At 38.3% G+C, this 23,176-nt stretch overlaps 1 protein-coding gene across 1 annotated transcript in view; it reads left to right on the top strand.

Moving 5' to 3' along the window:
* Nucleotides 1–23,176, top strand: part of GALNT10 (polypeptide N-acetylgalactosaminyltransferase 10) — a 69,146-nt gene that overhangs the window by 37,378 nt on the left and 8,592 nt on the right. Inside the window, exons 5-11 of the mRNA XM_060765514.2 lie at nucleotides 359–544; nucleotides 2,767–2,950; nucleotides 4,062–4,179; nucleotides 12,001–12,108; nucleotides 16,443–16,664; nucleotides 18,067–18,183; nucleotides 21,840–21,989. Coding sequence (XP_060621497.2) covers nucleotides 359–544; nucleotides 2,767–2,950; nucleotides 4,062–4,179; nucleotides 12,001–12,108; nucleotides 16,443–16,664; nucleotides 18,067–18,183; nucleotides 21,840–21,989 — 1,085 coding nt within the window. The remainder of the gene's footprint in view (nucleotides 1–358; nucleotides 545–2,766; nucleotides 2,951–4,061; nucleotides 4,180–12,000; nucleotides 12,109–16,442; nucleotides 16,665–18,066; nucleotides 18,184–21,839; nucleotides 21,990–23,176) is intronic.

Below are 23,176 nucleotides of genomic sequence, written 5' to 3'. Positions count from 1 at the left end.
CTTCCGGACAGGGGACAATAGTAAAGTGCAGAGACTGAGTTTTGGGTCATAACTGGGAGCCGGAATTTCTGGGAAATCGTCTAATCAAAAGCACAGTGGAACATCCATGTATTTACCTCTTTGTGAAAGATGCACAGAGTGGGTGCCAGCCCAATCTCTCTGGGGAGTGAATTCCAGAGCCAGGGGTCCACCACTGAGAAGGCCCTCTCCCTCGTCCCCACCAGCTGCGTTTTGAAAAAAATAGAACTATTAGAACTTAATAGAAATAGCTCCAAGTTCTGGAAACATACTTCCAATGTTATAAAAAAAAGGCAGGATTCAAACAGATTAATAGATACTTTATTTATTTTGCATGCAGAACATCTTAGAAAACGCTTGGAGGACTATATGGCCCAGTTTACAAAAGTGCGGATTCTTCGAACTAAGAAGAGAGAAGGACTGATAAGGACCCGAATGCTGGGGGCTTCTGCCGCAGTAGGAGATGTCATCACGTTCTTAGACTCCCACTGTGAGGCCAATGTGAACTGGTTGCCACCCCTTTTAGGTAAGGAGGCTATCTAATTCACATTCAAAAACCAGTATTCAATTAATCGAGGAATAGCTGGCATCACTTTGACCTTTCTTTGGAGAAAGGGATTGGAGAAAATGGAGATACTAGAAAATGTTGGCTCTTCAAGAAAGTATGTTCCTTTAGCTGTACAATTCAATTTTGATGTTAAAGATTAAAAAAATTATAGTTTTCCTTATTTTGCCAGGATAAATTATATTGTTTTATCTGAATTAGTTTCTACCTGAATCCGGCAAAGAGAAGGCATTCTGCCTTATTGAAATAATTGCAATCTTTCACAAGAAAAAGAAAGGAAGGCTGACTACCAAATCATAAAAAAAATAATTTACATACTTGATGGTGTCTGTTTTGCAAGCTTGTTACATCAGTCTGGCATTTTAGGGGAAAATGGGAATTGTTCCTATTGAATACCAAACACATGGGTGGTTAAACAGAATGGAAAATAATTTTTGGATGTGACTTCTTTGAAGACATTTGAATAGCAGAAGCCTGGATTTATACTGATAATTTGACATGTAGTGGATGAAAGGCAGCCTTCCCTTGCTGCTTGGATCTCATTGTCTCCATGCTATTAGCCAGTAACAATGCTGCTGCCACAAAAGGCAAGATTCTCTTTCTGACTAATTGTTGGAAGCACAGCTACTCTTTCAGTGTTTATCCCTGTTAGGACTCTGCATCTGTTATTCAACAAAGATTTCAAGCCTTCTTTTTTTGCATACTTGCTCTCTACCATTATTGGCACTTGGTCTTACATCAGTATTTTGCCTCAGTCATAAATGCTGTTTTCTCAACAATCACTTGAGTGCCATGTCTCCTTTAATCTGTTTAATTTTCTTTTCAGCTATTTATTTTTCTCTTATTTCATTCAGCCTCTCTACATCTTTCACCTACAGAAGTTTTTATCTATATTTTTATTAACGCAGGTTAAACTAACCTGCATTATTTGCTTCAGCATCACACTACTCGCTTATGCTGAATGGATGATCAACTGCTTTGATTTTAGAGACCAACTTCTCCCTTTGGTTAGGATCAAGTCCATCGTTACTTATTCTTTTGTTCCTTCCATTAATTCTCTGCAATGCATAGCATGAATTTGTTGGAGAGCTTGTAGTTAAGAAACCTATTATTCCAGCAGTTGCCATGGTAATTGAAGTTTCCCATAACTACTAGGTCTTACTTCTTGAGGGTTTCTGAGACTTTTTTCAGAAAAGCATCACCCACCACCTCACCTTCCTTTTGTGGTCTCCCTTCAGTGCAATCTATTCCATTGGCAAGTGCCTCATAATTCCTAGGTGGAATCTTGTGTAATTTAAATCCATTGGTTCAAGTTCTAGTTTCTAGTCAAGGGGGGAAGCTTTTTCCATCTTCTATATGGGCATCCCATCAGATATTTAAAGATGACTTTCATGTCACCTCTCAGCTGATCTCCAAACTAAATGTATCCAGTTCTTTCGGTCTCTGTTTATGGCTTGGTTTCCAATCCAATCGGCCTTCAGTGGCATATATAACAAGACAGTATAAAATGCAGTATAAATTATAGAAAAGGAAACTTCACATTTGCTACATGTTCAGTTTACAGACTTCATTCAGGAACCTTGCCACTTAAAGGCAACAGTTAAAATCTTGGCAGTTTAAATACATAATTACTTTGTCTGGGTCAGTATGGTTTTTCAAAGACTATAACTTGTAATAGTAAGCTAGATCTTAGTTCCTGGTAAAGTGGGCAGTGCAGAAGAATATGTGGGATGGCTTGGTTTCCATACCTGAGAAACAAGCTTGGAGTTGATTGGATTGAGTTGTAAATAAATTCAACTCAAAGGAAAGATTTATCTACCCAAACAAGTTGTCATTTTCACAGAATGGTTTTTTATATAATTATGAGGAATTGCAAGAATAGTGATGGAGCTCTTACATACATCTGTTGTCAAAAACAAAGTAACAGAACATGTTTTTTCATTAATATAATGGACACTTGATGGGAACATGAAATTGTGTGTTTTCTGTGAGAGAGAAATAAACAAAAACAAAGCACCTCAGAGCTATAGTGTACTATACTGAATCCTGAGTTTAGAGTCGTATTGTATCTTGAGCTTGGCATCATGCTCTGTGGTGCTTTGTTTCCATTGTAGATGTGTCCTTTTGTTACAGATGAAAGAAACAGCAAGTACAAACTTAACACATTTCTCTTTACTCATCAGACCGCATTGCTCGAAATCGCAAGACTATTGTTTGCCCAATGATTGATGTAATCGACCATGACCACTTTGGCTATGAAACACAAGCTGGAGATGCAATGCGAGGAGCGTTTGATTGGGAGATGTATTACAAGCGAATCCCAATTCCTCCTGAATTACAGAAACCGGATCCCAGTGACCCTTTTGAGTAAGTTCGTGAAACAAAGCGTGAATAGGTGTTTAACAAGCTGGGCTGTTACTGAGATAGTGGTAGGCTCTTGGCATGGGTACTTGCAAGCAGATAGAAACCATTTTGGAACAATTTAGCTCAGAATTCATTTCAGGAGGGATGTTTGTTTATAGAACAGAAGTATTGTAATAGCATTTCAAGAACAAAAAAAACTCAGGAAACCAATGTACTAAGGGACTTTAAAATTTAACTGAATGATTTCCAAATGATAAAAAATTAAGAGCACTTAACAATATGTGCAGATGAAATGTGTGCAACATGAACAAAATTTACATTGAGTTGGATCTTCTGGCATATCAACCTTTTTGGGGGAAATCAGGACTCCACCTGAAAAAAGTGTCACTGCATCCTTTTCATACAGAAAGTTTGATGTCTCTTCTTCCTATCTCATCAAAGGACTGTGAAAGCAGAAAAAGTCCAGATTAATTTCACAAAAAACATCACTGAGTCAGCGCATTCTCACACAAGTATATCAGTGAAATAATCTATTGAACTTTGAAACATCTTAAGTATAGGAAGAAAACTCAGATAGATGGATAACCCGCTCATAATTGAACAGTTTGTATGATATTAGTCAAGCTGTTGTAAATCATTTTTGTTTTAATAGTTAAGAGCACAAATACTTCTCAGATGTGCAACAAGTTCTGGGATCATATGTGGCTCAAAATGCTGCATCATAAAACTGAAGATTCAGCCATTAAAAGTCATAGAAATGTTGTATTCAGGATGCCTTGCCAAATAGACCAGCCAGGGAGAGGGCGTATTTAGAGATTTTTAGAGATTTCTGTATTGATTTTGTTGTTCTTCCTTGTTGATTCATGATGCACAATGGAGTTGAATAATTTAAATTGGGAGCTCTGCCAAGTTCTCCTGGTTTCCATAGCATAAAGAAAATGGTTTATATTACCACGCTGAAGAAATTGCCAGCAGCACTAACATGAAATGATGGGCGGGGGGGGGGGGGGGGGGACATTAAAATTGAAATATAATGTTAGTCTATGTCTGTAGACCTAACAGTTGGAGTAGTGTATCCACATGTGTGTAACATAGAGTCTGATTTTACCCCAAGGTCTCCTGTAATGGCTGGAGGACTGTTTGCAGTTGATAGAAAGTGGTTCTGGGAGCTAGGAGGATATGATGCAGGCCTGGAGATATGGGGAGGAGAACAGTATGAAATATCATTTAAGGTGAGCTATGTTTGTCTGAAATCTTTAATCTGAAAAACATACTGAAAAATTAGTATTTAGAGCTGAAGCAACAATTTCCAGTTTCTTGGTTTGTCTTGTGTATACATTTATAGAATCAAATGGATATGTTGCTGTAATGAATCAGGAATCTAGTTAGGAATCCAGAATTCTTTCAAGTTACATGGTTACCACTAGTTGTGGTTGAATGCTGTCTATCAAATTTGTAAATAATTAAAAGATAAATATTGTTTTTAGAGAAAGAAACAGAAATGGATGATCTTCATCTGCCTAAATAACCAAGTGTAAGATACCCCCAAACTGGTTGCATAAGGAATTTACAGGTTAATATCACTATATTAGAAATATATAAAGATGTAAAGAATGCACATATGTAAAGAATGCACATTTGATTTTAAAATATGTGTACACATTTTCAAATAGCAATTGCAAACTAAATGTGACCTGAAATACTTGTAGACAGGAGTAGAGTTTTGAGTATTGAATACTTAAGTCTTTCTACAAACTGCTGAAATTTCTGCTTGCATCTTTGAGTAAAATATTCAACTATTTGGGAGAATGTAGTTTCTAGAGAAAATGATATATTGTCATATTCCGGGAACTGTGTTGAGACACAGAGGTCAGAGTTACTCCTGAAATGAAAATAATACAAGACATGCAGGAGATTGGGAGAAAAGCTCTTTGGTTACCCCTTTTTGTTGAAGGACAGAACTGTACGTTGCATGCAACTAGCTTGCCTCTTTCCCCCACATAAGTTGTCTTCCTAGATAGAAGGTGGAAGCTGACCAGTGAAGATTCATCTATGAACCTGGTTGACTGCTATAGTTGAAAAGTGTGGGAGAACTTTGATGTTTTGTTCTTTGTCTCAGACAGTAAAATATCTTGGATCAGTTACAGTGAGACAGTAGTTGGACATATAATGAAAGTACTCTGAATCCAAAGGCTAAGATTATATTAATAAACAACTATGCTTGCCTTCATTTAAAAAAGGACTCTCCTCTTTTTGTAGTGCGTTGTGCTTCCTTTAAATTTGCCTACTCTCATAGTCCAGTGTCCACCAAAAATAAACCACCCTGATTCGGCAGAAATCCAACAGAAAGCAACAAAAATTGCCAACAGACCTCTCTCATGATATGAAAAAAACATTCCTTGTTTTCAGTTTTTCCCATTAGCTTTCCAAATCTGAGCTACTAAATGATGTTGTAAAGACCTATCAAACTATATTCATTTGGCAATTAACATACTGCAAATGACACTTTCTTCCCATTGTTTATTCTACAAAATTGGTAATAAAGACTTATTGGAGGTTTCTTGTTTCCCCTTTGAGATTACAGTTGGTTCCATTTATCCTTTTAACTATTGTGTGCAAAGAAAGAGCATAATAATATAATTCTCTGCAGGAGAGAGTAGTAACTGTATTCATCTTTTCCAGCTTGGACCTTTTTCTAAAACGGTAGTCTCCAAGAGTGATGAGTGTCTCTACAAGCTCTTTGTCTTTGAAATGCTTGATCTACAAGAAACAAGACTACTTCATTCATTTTTCTATTTACACGCTGTGTTTCAGAGTTTTATTTCAGGGCAGATATGATGATTTATGGTGGGTTAAATTGGGTCCAATAAATTCCACCAGAAGTTCTTTTTCCCTTGTATTGTGTGACAGAAAATGACATTTAACCAAAAGAGTGTATTTTCAGAGGTCGTTATAAATAGGTGCATTCATGGATTTAATTATTCTGTTGAAATTAATAAGAATGAAAGATTTCTTCACCAGAATGCTTGACGCCATGAAACTTCAAGCAGTGTTAAAGCTCCATCTAATAATGTAAAAGATGCTGAGAATCTTGTCTCTAAGTGAGCACAAAGAATTGACCCAGGGCATATTCGAAATAAATGCTCTCCAAATTTCACACACCAGATTTGCAACCCCCTTTCAACCAGCTTTTCTTCATTGTTAATTTGTCCCAGATAACATTACTGCTGAGAATTGGTTTGGGAGCAGTAGCAGCAGATTGGTGCAGTTCTAGAAAAGAACAAAAAGAGTACTGAAATGAGTGGCATTCATTACCCCATTACTTACCACATGTGGGCTTGATCCTTGCCTGACCTGGCTTTTAAAAGTTAGGGATGGTATAATATGTCTGCAAAGTACAATGGTGGGATCTATATCAAAACCCCACCCCTCCCCTCAAAAAAGCAACAAGCCTGAACTTGTTGATTAAAGTGCTGCTAAGGAAATCCCTGTTTTATCTACTCATTAACCTAGCTATTGCAGTCTGCAATAGGGTCTATGCTGAAGATCTTAAAATCTAGGCCGGTCCATACATGAGGCAGCAATCTTTCCAAAGTCCTGCACTCAAGCCATTTAGGGGTTTAATTCAAAAGGCATCAGATCTCATCTGATTGTAAAAGCAAAGCAAGTTAGTATTTTGATGGGATACTGCCAACAAATACCAAGTGCTATAGGGTCTATTTGAAAGGAAGGCCTGGCAAAACCATACCTGAGGCGCCATCTACACTGAACATATAATACAGTTTAAAGCACATACATGATTATATGGCATTGTAGATGGGACCTAAGTTATTCCTTGTCTGAGAAAATCCTATAAAATTCATGGGATCCCCATAGGTTTACAGGCAACATGAAGACACACACTCACACAGTTAAAAACTAGCATGTTTGGAAATAAACTGGAAGCCAATGCAATTGATTTGGGACAGAGAATAGATGGTACATCTAAGCACAGAGCAGATAAATGAACTGAGTGCTACATTTTGTATGAGCCATAGCATCAAATCACTTTTCAAGGGCAGTCCATGGATAATTGCCATCAAGTTGATGGTGCATGCACACACACATGCGATTGGACTGTTATAGAAATAATATAGTGTTTGCAGCCCTATCTGAATCTCTTAGGGATGGGAACCCTCATTTCTCCTAAGTAAAATTATAACTTCATCCATTTTTAAGCTTTCATGGGAATTGCGACATCCAAAAATAATATTTATTCACTGACCTTCAGATTTCAAATGATAGTTTAAAAAATAACCCAATATTGTAAGACATACAATTCACAGCGCATCAAAACCAGAGAGCTTCCAGTATATATTTAACCTTAGAAACCATGGATGGTCTTGGCAAAGCCAGTCAGTGTGTTCATTTCTCATTACAAAAAAGCCTCTCAGCAGGGCAGTGGGGAGAAATAAACTGCAAAGTCATGCAGATATCCCTGCATGCAGAAATCCAAGTAGAGTTTTGCTGTTTTACAGAGCTGTGGACGTTCTTCCCTATCTGGCTGCTGTTATCTCAAGGAGATACAGTTTGACAGACATTTGCTTTTTTTTCTTCCCTTCAGGACTGTACTAGCTTTTTAATTTCTGCTTTATCTTTCCAATGCAAAGGATGCTCCATTTCCACTGATCTCTTTAGAGATGAAAACTGATAATTTTCTTTATGCAGGTTGTAATGAATTCTGTCATCACACAAAGGGATTGCTAATAAAATGAATCAAAGCAGCAGTGGAAATGAATAGGAAGCCTGCCTTTGAAATTAGATTTATATTTAAGTGACACATCATCAGTTGAAAATATTGAGGAGGGATTTTAAGTACTAGTTAGGTGTGAGGAAAGAATATCTATAGCACATGTTACTTAGTATCTTGATCGACTGTTTGGCAGGTAACTCTGGACAAAAGTTTTTATATTGTATGTTAATGGAATGAGTGAATCTATGATCAGGTTCCATCTTCCTTGATAGTTGGGAAGGCTGTATATTAAAAATGAGCCTTGCCATCTTTGCAAGGAAGTTCTCCTGTCGCTGTGAGGCAAATAGGAAAAACCTGCCCATTCTATAACATTCATGAAAAAAAATCCTCTCCACAGTAATTATTTTAGATAAAAGGAGAATCAGCTATAATATACCCCCAAGGTATTTGATGGAAGTTAGGTATTGCCTCAGCATTTCTGTCCCTGAATTTAATCATGTCATCTGGCTGTTTTTTCAACTAATATAGAAGCCCATGTGCCATTGTTCAACATGCACATTTCCTTCTGTTGTCAGGGACAGACAGTTCGCATGTATAAATATAAATCCCTTTCCTCAAAGCCATTTCTTGGAAGTTAGAAACATCTAAAAGTTCCCACAAAACTGCAGGTTCATCAGAATCCCTCCGTTCCCTCTTCTTACACATGTACGATTAATGCACATCCATGTTTTGTGTCCTATTTTTCTAATGGGAACTTATTGCATTGTTCCTTAACCTTTTTGCTTTTGGATTCGCAGTTGATCTAAATCAGCAGTTTAAGTACCACCATTCCAGTAACCTGGTTATTTTATGTTGTCTTTGTAAAGATGCTGTACATAGCTGTCTAGCTTCTTAAAACGAGGTAATATAGATATAGATATAGCTGTACCCGGCCACGCGTTACTTTAGCCCTCAGAAAACAGAGGATTTGCAGACATGAAGCAATCTGGGCTAGGGAACTCCTCCCACCAAAGGTTTCCTGCTGGCTAGTAGAAGCCAGGCTGTTAAGGTGCAAGGTGGTATGGAAAATAAAGTAATGAGAAGCAGCAATTGAAGCTGCAAGACTTTTCGGTTATATTCATGCTGGCCAAAATACTCAAAAAAACCTCTTTGAAACAAAGGCTGGGTGGCCATCTGTTGGGGGTGCTTTGAATGTTATTTTCCTGCTGCTTCACAGAATGGGGTTGGCCTGGATGGCCCACCAGGTGTCTCCCAACTCTAGGACTCTGATTCTATATTCTTCTCTTCCCTTCACCAGTTTCCCCCTTCCTTTCTTTGTTCCTTCCCTGCCTCTTCCCTTACTTTCCTCTCCCATCCCTGCCTCCTTTCCCTTCCTTCCTCTTTCTTTCCTTCTACCTTTCCTTCCATTCATAATCTTCTCTTCTCTTCACCAATCCTTTTCTTCCTCTCTTCTCTCCTTTCCCTTTCTTTCCCCTCCTTCCTCCAGGACAGTTTGTAAGGGCTTTTAAGGGTTTGGGGGGGGGGGGGTGAAAGAGGGGATGCGGAACCCAATTGGGAGAGTTGCTGGCCTTCTCATGGTTCACATCCTCCCTTCACCCAACCGGGGGGGAGGGGGGTGGCGGCGGTGTGCAGCTGCTCCTGCAGTCAGGCTTGCCTTGCAGTCCTCCGGTCTTTGGGGAAGTGTTGCCTGGTAGCCACGTGGGCCTCATGGAGCCACTGTGGTGGCTCCAGCTGCTGCCAGGGCTTGCCTCGCCAAGCCCCCATCCCTCCGTTGGGCCAGGCCTTCTCCTTCCTTCCCCCTTTCCTTTCGTCAATCCCTCCCCTCCCCAAAAGAAAAAGAACTCTGCCTTCCTGCATGGAAAGGGACTCCATGGTGATGCTTCTCTTCCCTCAGAACGGTTGGTGCTTCAATCTTCTCGCGCAATGGGGAGAGGGGCTTTTGCACATGCTCTGTAAGGCATTTTTCTTTTTGGGGAGTTTTAAGTTGTTGTTTTTTTGTTTTGTTTGAAAGGCATAGATCAGATCAAAATGTGTTTTGCTGCCAAATTTGGTGTCAATTTGTCCAGTGGTTTTTGAGTTCTGTTAATCCCACAAACGAACATTACATTTTTATTTATATAGATATGTAAAAGCTTGAAGTCGTAGGTGTTTGATAGTATTATGACACAATGAAGCTGGTATGCTGCTTTCTGTACAATAGCTGAAATGACCACCTCTGAGAATTCCTGTCCTTCCCCCTCTTTTGACGTAAAACGTGCTGCCTTTCTCAACTAGCCTCACTTTTTTCAGCACTCCCTATTCATTAAATCTTTTGCACAGTGGAAATGGAATGGTTTGCTTTTAATACTTATTAACACTTACTAGAAAATCTGTATCGTAGTATACAAGGTAGGATGATACTACAGCTGGATTACATAAAATACATTATAAACATAGGGTTGTTATAGGTTTTTTCGGGATATATGGCCATGGTCTAGAGGCATTCTCTCCTGACGTTTCGCCTGCACTTTGGCAAGCATCCTCAGAGGTAGTGAGGTCTGTTGGGACTAGGCAAAAGGATTTATATATCTGTGGCATGGAGCCCCCGGTGGCGCAATGGGTTAAAGTCCTGTGCTGGCAGGACTGAAAACCGACAGGTCGCAGGTTCGAATGCGGGGAGAGGCGGATGAGCTCCCTCTATCAGCTCCAGCTCCTCATGCGGGGACATGAGAGAAGCCTCCCACAAGGATGATAAAACATCAAAAATCATCCCGCATCTCCTGGGCAACGTCCTTGCAGATGGCCAATTCTCTGACAACAGGATGCTCCTGACACGACCAAAAAAAAAAAAAAAAACAGGGTGATATATAAATCCTTTTGCCTAGTCCCAACAGACCTCACTACCTCTGAGGATGCTTACCAAAGTGCAGGCGAAACGTCAGGAGAGAATGCCTCTAGACCATGGCCATACATCCTGAAAAAACCTACAACAACCCAGTGATTCCGGCCATGAAAGCCTTCGACCGACAATACATTATAAACATACTTTCAGCACCTGTGCAATTATGAGCATGTTTGTCATTGGTATTGGACAACTTAGTTTGCTGCAGATTTCAGAAAGAGCATGGTTAATGTATTTGCATCATCCATAAACATTATTAAATAAGATTTTGCAAGTTTGCCAAACATTGTTACCAAAATATAAATCTTAATTAAAAACAAACTCACTGAAACTGCCTACTTTGCATTGAGCAACTGATTAAAAAGTGGAAAAAAGTGCTCTCACCTGTCATAGCCATTACATAGCAGTTAATTTTTAGAGCTCTCATCAATAATAGCAATATTTAATTTTCTTCTGAGATGGAAGTCAGGTGCAACTCGATACCGACTTTAACTGAATAAAAATTTGGGAGGGGGGGGGGGAGATTATTTGGAGTTCTAGTAGGGCTTCATCAAGTAGTCTTAATGAAGCCTTTGTTGGGTCACTAAAATGTTAGTCTTAAGAAAAAATATCCAGATAGTTTTTTAAAGAAATTTTGAAAGTAGTCTGTTTACAAATGAGCATGCTGCTTTAGAACAAATCAAGTACATTATTAGTGACCAAAGTGCTTAAATTCATTTTTAAGCCTACTGGAATGCATGTATTCAACAGTAGCTTTTTCCTTCATCGACTTAGACTGGCAAAACCTATATCCATATTTAATCTAGGTATGAAAGGAGGCTCTTATAGAATGTTGGCACAGAGTCAATGTCTCTTGTAGGGCAAATACATTTTTGGGCCTCACTTGGATGTTGACTTGATCATAATTCTGGAAATAGCTTTTTGTTAACAAATGCTCATTTTAATACAGAATAAATATTTTAATCTCTTATGGTCTGTTGCTAATAGCAAATCTAGAGCACCAGAGTATATATTTATGCACACTCTGTACTGGAAAGTCACAGTTCCTAGGAAGGACATGCATTCCAAAGTGTCTGTTTTTCAGATACTCCTGGGAGTTGATAACACTATGTGAATCTACACAGAAAATGCATTTTCTAGTAAATTCAGGATACCATCTAGAACTAAACTTTTCATTGCTTTTTAATCTCGTGTTCCAAACTCCTTGCTTTTTTCTTAGTATTCAGTGTCGCAATGCTTTTGTGACATGCTGACTTTGGCAGTTTCAGATATGTAAAACAGAGAAAACCAAGAGCAAAGGTGTTGATAAGGAAAATGCATGTATGGTTAAAATGCAATCACCAGGATATGAACTGTTGCTGCCTTCTTGCTTGATAAGTTTAATTTCCATAGGATTTAAGAAAATTCTTATTTATCTTTCTGTTGTTTGCCACCCCATAGGTATGGATGTGTGGGGGTCGCATGGAAGACATCCCTTGTTCCCGTGTAGGCCATATCTACAGAAAATATGTCCCATATAAAGTTCCAACAGGAGTCAGCTTGGCAAGGGTAAGAGCCATACTTCTTATTATTTGTTCACTGAGTGCAAAGAGTGCAACTAAAAATCCATCCTTAGCTTGTATTTTGCTAAAAGCAATTACCTGTTTGCATGGAAGGCCTATCCCAATGCTGTTTATTTTCATCCCCACAGCATGGATAAGTTAATGAAGTGGAGGAATCTTCCTTTGATTGCCAAGGCTTTTGAAATCAAATTGACCCTTGTTAGTTAATCAAGAAAGCCTGAAAATCCCAACCAACATATGCATAACTCATGGCATTGATAGTTAATCTTCCTTTGCACAGCTAGAGGGGAGAAACTGCCAGTTTACAGGATAACTGAAGGTTCGTCTTCTTTAGTTATAACTATGCATTAATCTATATATTTCGCCCATAATAGTAATGTTTATGTTAAGACTGATGTGCTTTTATTGGGTGTCCAAAGGTACATACTGTATCTTAAACATGGATAACTGCTCCCTCTGCTGGAAAAATACAGTAACTGGGAAAAAGGTTTTGGTGTCTTGAATGCACCAACTATGAGTCCTTGACAGTATAGATGCCAAATATAGATAGTGAATATGAGCTAATATATGAAGAAGGAATGGTCAGCCTACTTTGCTATTTCATTTGTCAAACATGAACTTGCAAGGATGTGTGTTTTCAACATGTAAAATTTGTTAACACAGGAATTAAAGTAGAATGTTGTTTTCATGACTGATTTAAACTTCCTGGATGGAATTTAATTGTGCTTTTTTGTGGGAAAGGATAGAAAGTACATGACAGCAGTACTTGTGAAAAAGATCTTGGAGTCTTCATGGACAACAAATTGAACATGAGGCAACAATGTGATGCAACAGCTAAAAATCCAATGGGATTTATAGTGTCTAGGTCCAGGGAAGTCATGGTGCCTTTCTATTCTGCTTTGGTTAGACCTCACCTGCAATACTGTATTCAATTCTGGGCATCACAGTTCAAAGGAGATACTGACAAGCTGGCAGGTGTCTAGGGGAGGGCAACTAAAATGATCAAAGATCTGAAGACCATGCCCTGTAAGGAGCGTCTTAAAGAACTGGGCATGTTTAGCCTGCAGAAGAGAAAGTTGGGAGGAGACATGATAGCCATGTATACATGTGTGAAAGGATGCCATAAGGAGGACGGATCAGGCTTATTTTCTGCTGTCCTGGAAACTATGACTCAGATCATATGTTAATTGTTTAAATTGATATGTCATGTTTCTTTTTAAAAAAAATATTAAAGTTTTCTAAAACTACCAAAAAAAAAATAGCGAAAGAGTGAGAACAATATCAATATAGAAAAGGAGAGAGAAAGAAAAGAGACAATAAAGAAGAGTAAAAAGTACAAAAACAATCAAGAAAAAAATATATATAAAAATAAAAATAAAAATTGACTTCCGTTCCATCTTCTTAATTAGTAACTTTCTTTCACTTAAGTCCTTTAAGAAATAATAAAAAACATGTCTATTTTGCTTTCTAATTCTTCAACTTCTCCAGATAGCTGTGAAAAAGATCCCAATTAGTCCTTTTCAAAATATTTCCCATATTCTTTAACAAAAATGTCAATTCGTCCATGTCCTTTATCTCCCTCATTTTCTCTAACCACAATTCTGTGGGTGGATTTTACTCTTGCTTCCATTCCCTCGCGAAAACAATCCTGGTGGCTGTCGTAATGAACATAAACAGTTTATCTTCATCCTCATTTAACTGTAAGTCTAAATCAGAAAATCCTAGATAGTATTCCGGTTTTTTTATAAAACTCCTTTTTAAATTTTTTTGCATCTCTTCATGAATTTTGTCCAAAACTTAACTGCTACTCTACAAGTCCACCATATATGATAAAAGGACCCAGGCTGATCATGACATTTCCAACACTTATCCGACATAGTTTTATACATTTTTGCCAATTGTTTAGGTGTGGTATACCATCTGTGGAACATTTTTAACCAGTTCTCTTTTAAATCCATAGCATATGTATATTTTAGTTTTTTGTTCCTCATCTGTTCCCACTCTCTCATTTGAATTGGTCTTCTTAAATTTTGTGCCCATTTGATCATGCAGGATTTAATCTGTTCTTTTTCAATTAGCCATGTGAGTAATATATTATAAATATTTGATACTACTTTCTTCTCCAACTTTAATATCTTCTCCCATCTTGATTCTTCCCAATTAAATCCTAGCTTTTTATCTTGGTTATAATAATTTTTAATCTGTAAGTAATGCAACTATGTAATGTTGGGAAATGTCTTTTTTAAATCTTCATGGGATTTTATAATATTTGAATTCTTAATTAATATATCTCTATAGGTTGGCCATATGTCATGTTTCTTATTATATGTGTAATGCGGCATTATATGCCATGGACTGTAAGCCACCCTGAGTCCCCCATTGGAGTGAGAAGAGCGGGGTATAAATGTAGTATAATTATTATTATTATTATTCTGACACAAAAACACAGTATGTCACAACAAACAAGATCTATATGCTGGATTTCGTATCACAAAATCACAAGTCGAACACTTCCCAAGCGTCTAGGACTGTGTGATGTATTTTTGAATGATGCACGCAGATCCAAGTAAGGTGGCCTTTTGCAGTTGACAGATCGTGATTTTGTCAATGGTTATTGTGTCCAAATGCCGGCTGAGATCTTTTGGCACGGCACCCAGTGTTTTCCGATTACCATTGGACCACCTGTACTGGTTTATGCCAGAGCCTTTGCAGTTTGATTTTGAGGTCTTGATAATGGCTGAGTTTTTCATGTTGTTGTTCCTCAATGCGGCTGTCACCTGACATGGTGACATCAATAATCCAAACTTTTTTCTTTTCCACAATCGTGATGTCAGCTGTATGGAAGCACCCTTAGTAAAAGGAGAAAAATGACTTGTGAAACAGCAGAGGTTGTTTTGTGCAGCACTCTAGATATTTTTGAAGATGTTTGACTAAACATTGCTTATCCATTTGTCAGCTAGAGGGAGGTGGCATTTCAGATATAGCAGGCATTGCGCACAGAAAATGTAGCCTGTGGAAAAAAGAATATTTTTTGACCATGCATTTCATTGAATTCATTAAAATTTTGGAGACCTTCCAAAATTAGCGTCCACTGGGGTTTGGTTCCAGGACCACCACCACCCTGTGGATACTAAAATGCATGCATGCTCAAATCCTATTACTTACTCTTAATTTAAACTGGCAAGATCAAGATGGGATTTCTGAATTTTTTCTCTGAGAATATTTTCAAACCATGGATACAGAATCTGTGGATATAGAGAGCTGACTGTAGGAATAATATTGATAATGTGTTCTGTAATCTGAAATCTAAGTTTAGGAATTCTGTCATGCAAACTAAAGCAGCTAGTATTCTTGTTTTATAGACAAATTATTAATATTAAATGCATGGTCGCCTCTTAAGTTTCTAATGGAATCTAGTAAGTAGATTATTTAAATTTAAATCTTCTTAATAGTGCATAACTAGAATAAAAGCTGTCCAACAATAAGATGTTTTTCAGTACAGAGTATTATATCTTGTTTGAAAGTGTTACTGTAAGTCTACCTTGAATAAATAAACCCTTCATTTTTCCAGTTATTGCCATATGGGAAAACTAGCAGTTGTGTTCCAACTTCCATTAGATCTCAAGGAATGTTATGATATGTTTACAAATGACTAACTAGCTGACTCATAAGAGTTCAAAGTCTTATCTTATTTGTGTATTACATATGCTGTTTAGGGTAGACAATTTCCTGTTATCTATTTAGGCGATTGTATTGTAACTTTTCAAAATGTATTTTTCTTTAAAAAATGGCAAAAGAATAAAGTGCAGGCATTGTGATAGTTAACTTTACCATTCAGCAGATTAACTTGAAGTACGATTAGGTATATTAAATGCATGTGTTCCAATTCAAAGCTAATATCAGATTCATATGACACCTTTGAATAGATTTCAGTTGAATGTTAGAAAGAACTTATTGATAGAAAGAGTGGTTCAGTATTGGAATCAATTGGCTCAAGAGGTGGTGGTGTCTCCTTTTCTAGATATTTTCATTAAAAAGCCAGTCAGCTACCTGCTGGGGAAGCTGGAGGTCCTGCATTAAGCAATGGGTTGGGCCTGATGGACCATGCAAATTTACAGTTTTATTATTCTATCCACATCATACTTCTCTCATGTATCACAATACAGTAACTTATAACAATAATTTCCTTGTTACAATAAAGATGAGATTCATGAATAAGAACCATTCTGAGATTTCTTGTACACTTAATGCAGACTCTTCAGCTGATGATTATGGTTGTTTTTCACTTGTTTTTTCTCCAAAATATTGGCATTTCTGTAGAACTTGAAGCGTGTAGCTGAGGTATGGATGGATGAATATGCAGAATATATTTACCAGAGGAGACCTGAATATCGGCATCTGTCTGCAGGAGATGTGGCTACTCAGAAGGAACTTCGCAGTAATCTCAATTGCAAAAGCTTCAGGTGGTTTATGAATGAAGTTGCCTGGGACCTGAGAAAGTTTTACCCACCAGTAGAGCCTCCAGCAGCTGCTTGGGGAGAGGTTGGTTTATGAAAGAAATTAAGCACATTAGATAATGTCAGGAAATCGTATTCAGCCATGCTATGGCATATAGATTGCAGCTCTAACCACGTGATTTTCAGTTGATATACAGGGTTAGTCAAAATGCATAGGCCAATCTGCCATTCAATTGAATGGCTTATTGGCCTATGCATTTTGACTAACCCTGTATAGGCTTAGGTAAGGCATTGTCGTATATAAAATTTCATTTATGTTGGATTTTTCATAACTGCATAGTAGAGTTGAGTTGATCTGTGTACATATAGCAGGAGATATCACATTGAAATACTGCACTGGCATTTTTTTTCCCACTTTTTTGCTACTTAAAGATCTGGAATAGATGGTGCACCTGCAGACTTTCTGTCTGACTATATGCAATTCTGGCTTGGTCAGGAGAAGAACTAATAGTCTTAATTATTATACAGCTTATAGAAACTGATTGTTTGTGAAGAAGTGCGAGGTCCCTCTGCCAGTACACTAATAGAGGTGTCCCATTCCTTCTCCCTCCCTGGTATACAAGCAAGCACGCGTACAGATAATGCTAAAGTTGTGTGTCTTCAAGTTGTTTCTAAGTTATAGGGACTCCAAAGCGAACATATCTTGGGTTTTGATGGCAAGTTTTGTCCAAAAGGAGCTTGCCTATTCCTCCCACTGAGGCTGAGATAAGAGTTTGACTTGCCCATGGTCATTCATTGGGTTTCCATGGCCAAAGGACGATTTAAACCCTGGTCTCCAGAGTAGTGCTCCAGCATTCAAACCACTATATCACACTTGTATTCACATCTACAGTATCAAAGTGTCAATGCAAAAGATCAGCTGAATCATATCAGAGATATCATTTTCCAATTTTGTAGTACTCTCTCGCCATCCCAAAAATGGATGGTCCTCCAGCCCGGCGTCTTACCTAAGGGGTGACCCAAAGAGGTTGATCTTTTTAATGTTTCCCTTTCTGGGATTACCTCCTGCAGTTGACCAGTGGCTAGCATGACTTTATCTCTTCTTGCTGCACAGAAAGGTAAAGATTCTGCTGAGAATCAATTTTGACCCCAACCCCAGAATCTGTAAGAGACACAGCACCTCCAATATAATAGAAGCAAGATAACAAAACTGGATTATATGACAGTGTGGACTGAGATAACCCAGTTCAAAGCAGATATTGTGGATTATCTGCCTTGATCTTCTAGGTTATACGGCTGTGTGGAAGGGCCCTAAGAGTAGATTATTCTAGAACCTTTTTCTTAACATCTCAGTTCAGTATTTTTTTTTCCTTTAAATAAATCCATCCTGTCTTTTGTGTTTCTATTAATGACTTTGCTCCTGTTTTATTGGCTGCTGGCATGCGCAAAACATGATTATAGAACCAATTGGCATCTTGATATTGCAGATCCGTAATGTAGGAACTGGCCTATGTGCAGATACCAAACATGGAGCGTTAGGTTCACCGCTAAAAGTTGAAACTTGTGTGAAGAGCAGAGGAGAAGCAGCATGGAACAACGTCCAAGTAGGTATATTTTTTGGAAAATTCTGTTAAGAGATTTGAGGGGTAGCTATGGGGAAAAATGGTCTTACCAGTTTTGAAAATACAAAACGCTACAGTTGATTCATTGACAATTCTAATAAAAAGACTTTTGTTAGGGGATTAGAATATAGTTTGTGTACTTTCTTAGATATGAAACAATAGATACCTTTAGTAATGGAACTGTGAGTGTAAGGAAGACATACTTTATATTCTTTTGTAAATAAATGTTTTTTGGAATTACATTTTAGGCGAATAGAGGACAAACAGATACAAGTTCCATAGCTAATAGTAGCACAACTGCAACATGAAAAAATATTTATTTCAAAGCATCTTCAGATAAAAGTGACAGAAGATAATATTAATGGATCTGCCATCCAATTTGGAAACCATTTGTATTGACTGGCACATCATTGACTCGTCCAATAGTTCTCAGCAAGAGAAGGAACTAACCAGATAGTAATTCTATCCTAATGCATGGGATTCCAAAAGTGACCGTTTGGTTTTAGCACATTGAGTGGAGGTGTTACTTCTAGTATAACACAGAAAAGAAGACCAAGTAAATATACTGTTTGTTGGAAAGTGCTATACAATTTTCTTTATTAGTTTGGGGAAAAATGATTTTGAAAAACCTGCATATTGTTTTGCATGCCTGGATGCTGGAAATGGAGGCAAGGCTCTTTGAATCCCAGTTCCTTCATCCCACCCTGGCAAAAAGTCTGTGCAATTATAACATATTAGGGGTTGTTTTTTTAGTTAAGGTAGATGTTTAAATAAGTTTTTGCCTAAATAGTATAAAAAGATACCAATTTCCCTTACATTTTATTAGTGTTAATATTGGCAGCATGTAGCAATTATTTCTATCCTTACCATCCCAGATCGTTATATCTTCTCATTAGTGAACCAGTGTGATAGTTTAATTGAATAGATCTCTTCTGTCCTCCAAGTGAATGCATGAATGTAGAGCTCATATTATACAATTGCCCTGATTGCTCTGAATCTCTTGCTTTATTGTTTGATTCACCTCTGCCTGAATAACGGTAGCCATACTTCTTATGTTTTTCTCCTCTCTGTGTTAAATCTTTCACCCCATGAAAGGATTGTGCTTGTGTGTGTGTGTGTATTCCTCATATTCATGTCATCCATTGCTGATATTACTCCACATGAAAGAGTTCTATTGATTTGCTATACCCCTATGTGGATTAGATAGCTTCTGATGGTATGCTGTTGGGTACAGAGATCTCTGTGGTTTTTCTGTGGTGCTACATACAAAATATCAAGTTGGATTTTACAAATAACTCTTATATTAATCTTTGTGGTTCTGCGCATCAAGTATGGCTGGTGAAAATCTCCTTTTTGGACCATTCAAGAACTGGGAGCTTTTGGAATATGTTTATACCCTCATTAGCAATTCCACTACACATGATACAGAGCCTAGGTTGAAGGGCTATGATGTATTTAATTTACAAGGATCCAACAGTAGCCCTTTCACTGTGCAGGCCATCGAATTCTAGATCTGAAAGGGGCTTGTGAGCCATTGAGTCTGATCCCTTGCTCAGTGCAGAATCACCAGCAAAAGCATCCCCAACAAATAGCTGTCCTGCGTCTTCTTGAAGATGTCCCGAGAAGGAGATGCTGTCTCCTCTCCAACCACTTGATTCCATTGCTGAGCCACTCTTACTGTCAAAAAAATACTTCAATCTAATTATTCTCCTGTAGCTTCGAAACACTAGAACAGGTGTGGGGATGAGGGTTTGGTTTGTTCAGGATAGGGGTTTTGGGTTGAGTGTAAGGTCTGGGGTATGTGTGTAAAATGCCATGTGCTGATTTCCTGAATGTTATGAAAAAATTTAATACTAAGCTCTGACTGAAAGCAGTGGAAAACAGCCAGAAATAGCAAGTTTATGTGTATTAAGATATGTAAAAGATAATAATTTGTACTTAACGTCAAAATTAACTGATTGATTGAATAAGGTAGAGAGGCACGTACACGTCAAAAATATTGGTACCTGATTATATCTGATTTGCCATGGTTTGCTTTTCTGTTATGTACCATAATCAAAATAAACAGTTTTAACAAAACAAAAAAAATTAAAAATTAAGAAACACTAGAACAAATTCTGCCCTCTAGGGGAGCAAAGCCTTGCCCCCACCACTTTCTGACAATCTTTGGGGTATTTAAAGAATGCAATCACATCATCCCAGTTTTCCCTTCATCGTGCTGAACATGCCCAGCTTCTTCAATCTGTCAAATTAGTTTCTTCTTAGATCAGATGTCCTCATATTACAAAAGCAAGAACCTTTGTGCTGATTACAAGAGTTCTTGGAAGGACATCCATATGATTTATTTGTCTGTCCAGTGGTAGCTGCCACAGTAAGAATGTGCTACGACATTTCCTCCTTTTTTTTGATGACAGATATTGTTCAGAGGAACCAGGGCAATGGTTTCATTCACTCATATCACCTTTCCAATGTGTGTCTTATTGCTGTAGGGGCACAACTAGAGATGGGAAGGCCTAAGGAAAAAGCAGAAAAATTGAGGAGGAAACATAAATAAATGGAAAAATGGGGGGGACACCAGAAAAAAACATGTCGTCCCCCCCCCCCCATTTTTTCTATTTTTTTCCAGGCCTTCCCATCTCTAGTCACAATCTTTTACTTTTGGATCACCTCTACAAACTATGCACACAACCCAGCCTTCAGCAAGTGCATTTACTAATCATTATCTCAATCCAAAATTTCCTCATTGTAGTATTTGTGTCCACATTTGAACCTACACTATACTGAGTCATATTCCCTCTCTTTGACTCACTGAAAAGCCCCTGAAGCCACCCAAAAGGTCATTCAGTGCTTCACAACAAGCAGGCAGGCAGACTTCAAGATGCATCTGACTACAGCCCTGTAGCCAGATGTGAAATTATCATAACAGCACCAGGATCACATATTTTATTATGTTGTGTCTGGCTAAAGGGATATGGTCTGGTGCTTCTCTCAGCTTATTCGGTTGCTGCAAAGCATAAAATGGCTGTGCAGGGTGATATCAAGGGTTGTTCAGAAAGTTGGAGGGGCTTTGAGTGTTGCATGCAGATGAAGGGAATATCAATGCGCGCAGCATTTGAAATAGGACAATTGCATACATAAAGAAAACTTGTATGTGATCCTAACAGAATGCCAGGCCATATGTGTGATAATCAGACAATACAAAATGTAAGAGCAGATAGCTTATCTGTGCTCTTTGTAGTCATCTGTATGTTAATTAAATCCATCCTCCCTTTTTCCTGTCAGGTCTTGGCCTGTTTTTGATCTCCAGGGTGGGGGGAAGTTAGTAGTCATCCTTCAAAAGCTTTCTCAATCCAGTGGAGTTTATGGCAGGCATGGGTCCCACATATGAGAATGTACAGGTGGCCATTCACAAAATCTCACCAGAGTGTAAAATAGTGCAACCCCCCCTCCCCCACAATGAGCCTATTTCCATAATCTCTGTATTGCTAGTGGCACTTTTGAATGCTGACTTGATTTCTTGTCTGTATTAAGGAAACAGTGGTTCTTCACACTGAGGAAGTTTCTGAATTGCATAAATTAGATTTAATTAAATTTTCATCCTCACCATAGTTTTGAGGATTTATTATTTGTTCTGGCAGGTATTCACATTCAGCTGGCGAGAAGATATTCGTCCAGGTGATCCTCAGCATACAAAGAAATTCTGTTTTGATGCCGTTTCCCACAATAGTCCTGTGACCCTCTATGATTGTCATGGAATGAAGGGAAATCAACTCTGGAAATACAGGAAGGTGAGTGTGTCCAATTCTGTAATCTATGAAATAAAATGGTGGTTATTGCCATTTTCGGTTATGTGAATACAACAGAAGAATAATGGTTCATTAAAGTTGTATGCTTTACACATGAATAACCAAAGCACAGGCATATTTTTGCCAGATATTGTATGTTTTACACATGAAACAAACAAAGCACAACCACATTTTTGCAGAGATAGCAATAGTAATTTGTTTCCTGTAAGGCAGGGGTCAGGAACCTTCGGCCCTCCAGGTGTGGTGGACTTCAACTCCCACAATTCCTTGGGCCAAGGTAAGCCTTTGGGGCAAATGCCGAGCCTCAAGGAATTGTGGGAGTTGAAGTCCACCACACCTGGAGGGCCGAAGGTTCCCCATGCCTGCTGTAAGGGCTCCATGAGAAGTTGTTCTCAGCTTTTCCTCAGGAGACAATTGTACCTATCCTACTATTTCTTATACAATTGTTCTGCAAGGAAAACATTGTCTATTTACTCTTTGGAGTTGAATCCTTTTTATCTTCACACACCTGTATGTGTACATTCACCACAGATGTATGGGATGATGTTTACAAAGTTTGGAAATGCCAGTTAGTTCAAAATATGGCAGCCAGATTGGTTACAGATCAAGAATGAACACATCACACCAATATTAAAATCACTCTACTGGTTGCCAATTAGTTTCCAGCAAATTACAAAGTGCTTGCTATTATCTCTAAAGCCCCACATGGTTTGGGTCCAGGTTGCCTGCAGAACCCCCTCTTCCCATATAATTATCATCCCCTCAGGACACTTAGGTCCTCTGAGGGACGCTTACCACAGTTAGCCAGTACCCAACTGACAGCTGTCACCCAGAGGACTTTTCATCAGCAGCCCCAATACACTGGAATAACATGCCGGAACAGCTTTGAAGCAAAGCATGCTAACAGAAGTTTGAAAAGCATTAAAGGCCTATCTCTTCTGGCAGGCCTATACAGTCAATTTTAACCTAGGAATTTTATATTGACACTTTTAATTTATATATGGATGGTTTTAATGTGTACTGGTGATTGCCATTGCCTTCTTCTGAGGCTGAAAGAGTGTGGCTTGCCCATGGCAACCTAGTGGGTTTCCATGGCTTAAGTGGGGATTTGAACCCTGGTCTCCAGAGTCCACTGCCCAATCCACTACACCATGCTGGCTCTCAAAACT

Source organism: Anolis sagrei, chromosome 2, assembly GCF_037176765.1.
Source record: "Anolis sagrei isolate rAnoSag1 chromosome 2, rAnoSag1.mat, whole genome shotgun sequence".
Lineage (NCBI taxonomy): Eukaryota > Metazoa > Chordata > Lepidosauria > Squamata > Dactyloidae > Anolis > Anolis sagrei.
The sequence above is the reverse complement of the archived record's forward strand: the minus strand, read 5'-3'. Positions and strand labels throughout refer to the sequence as shown.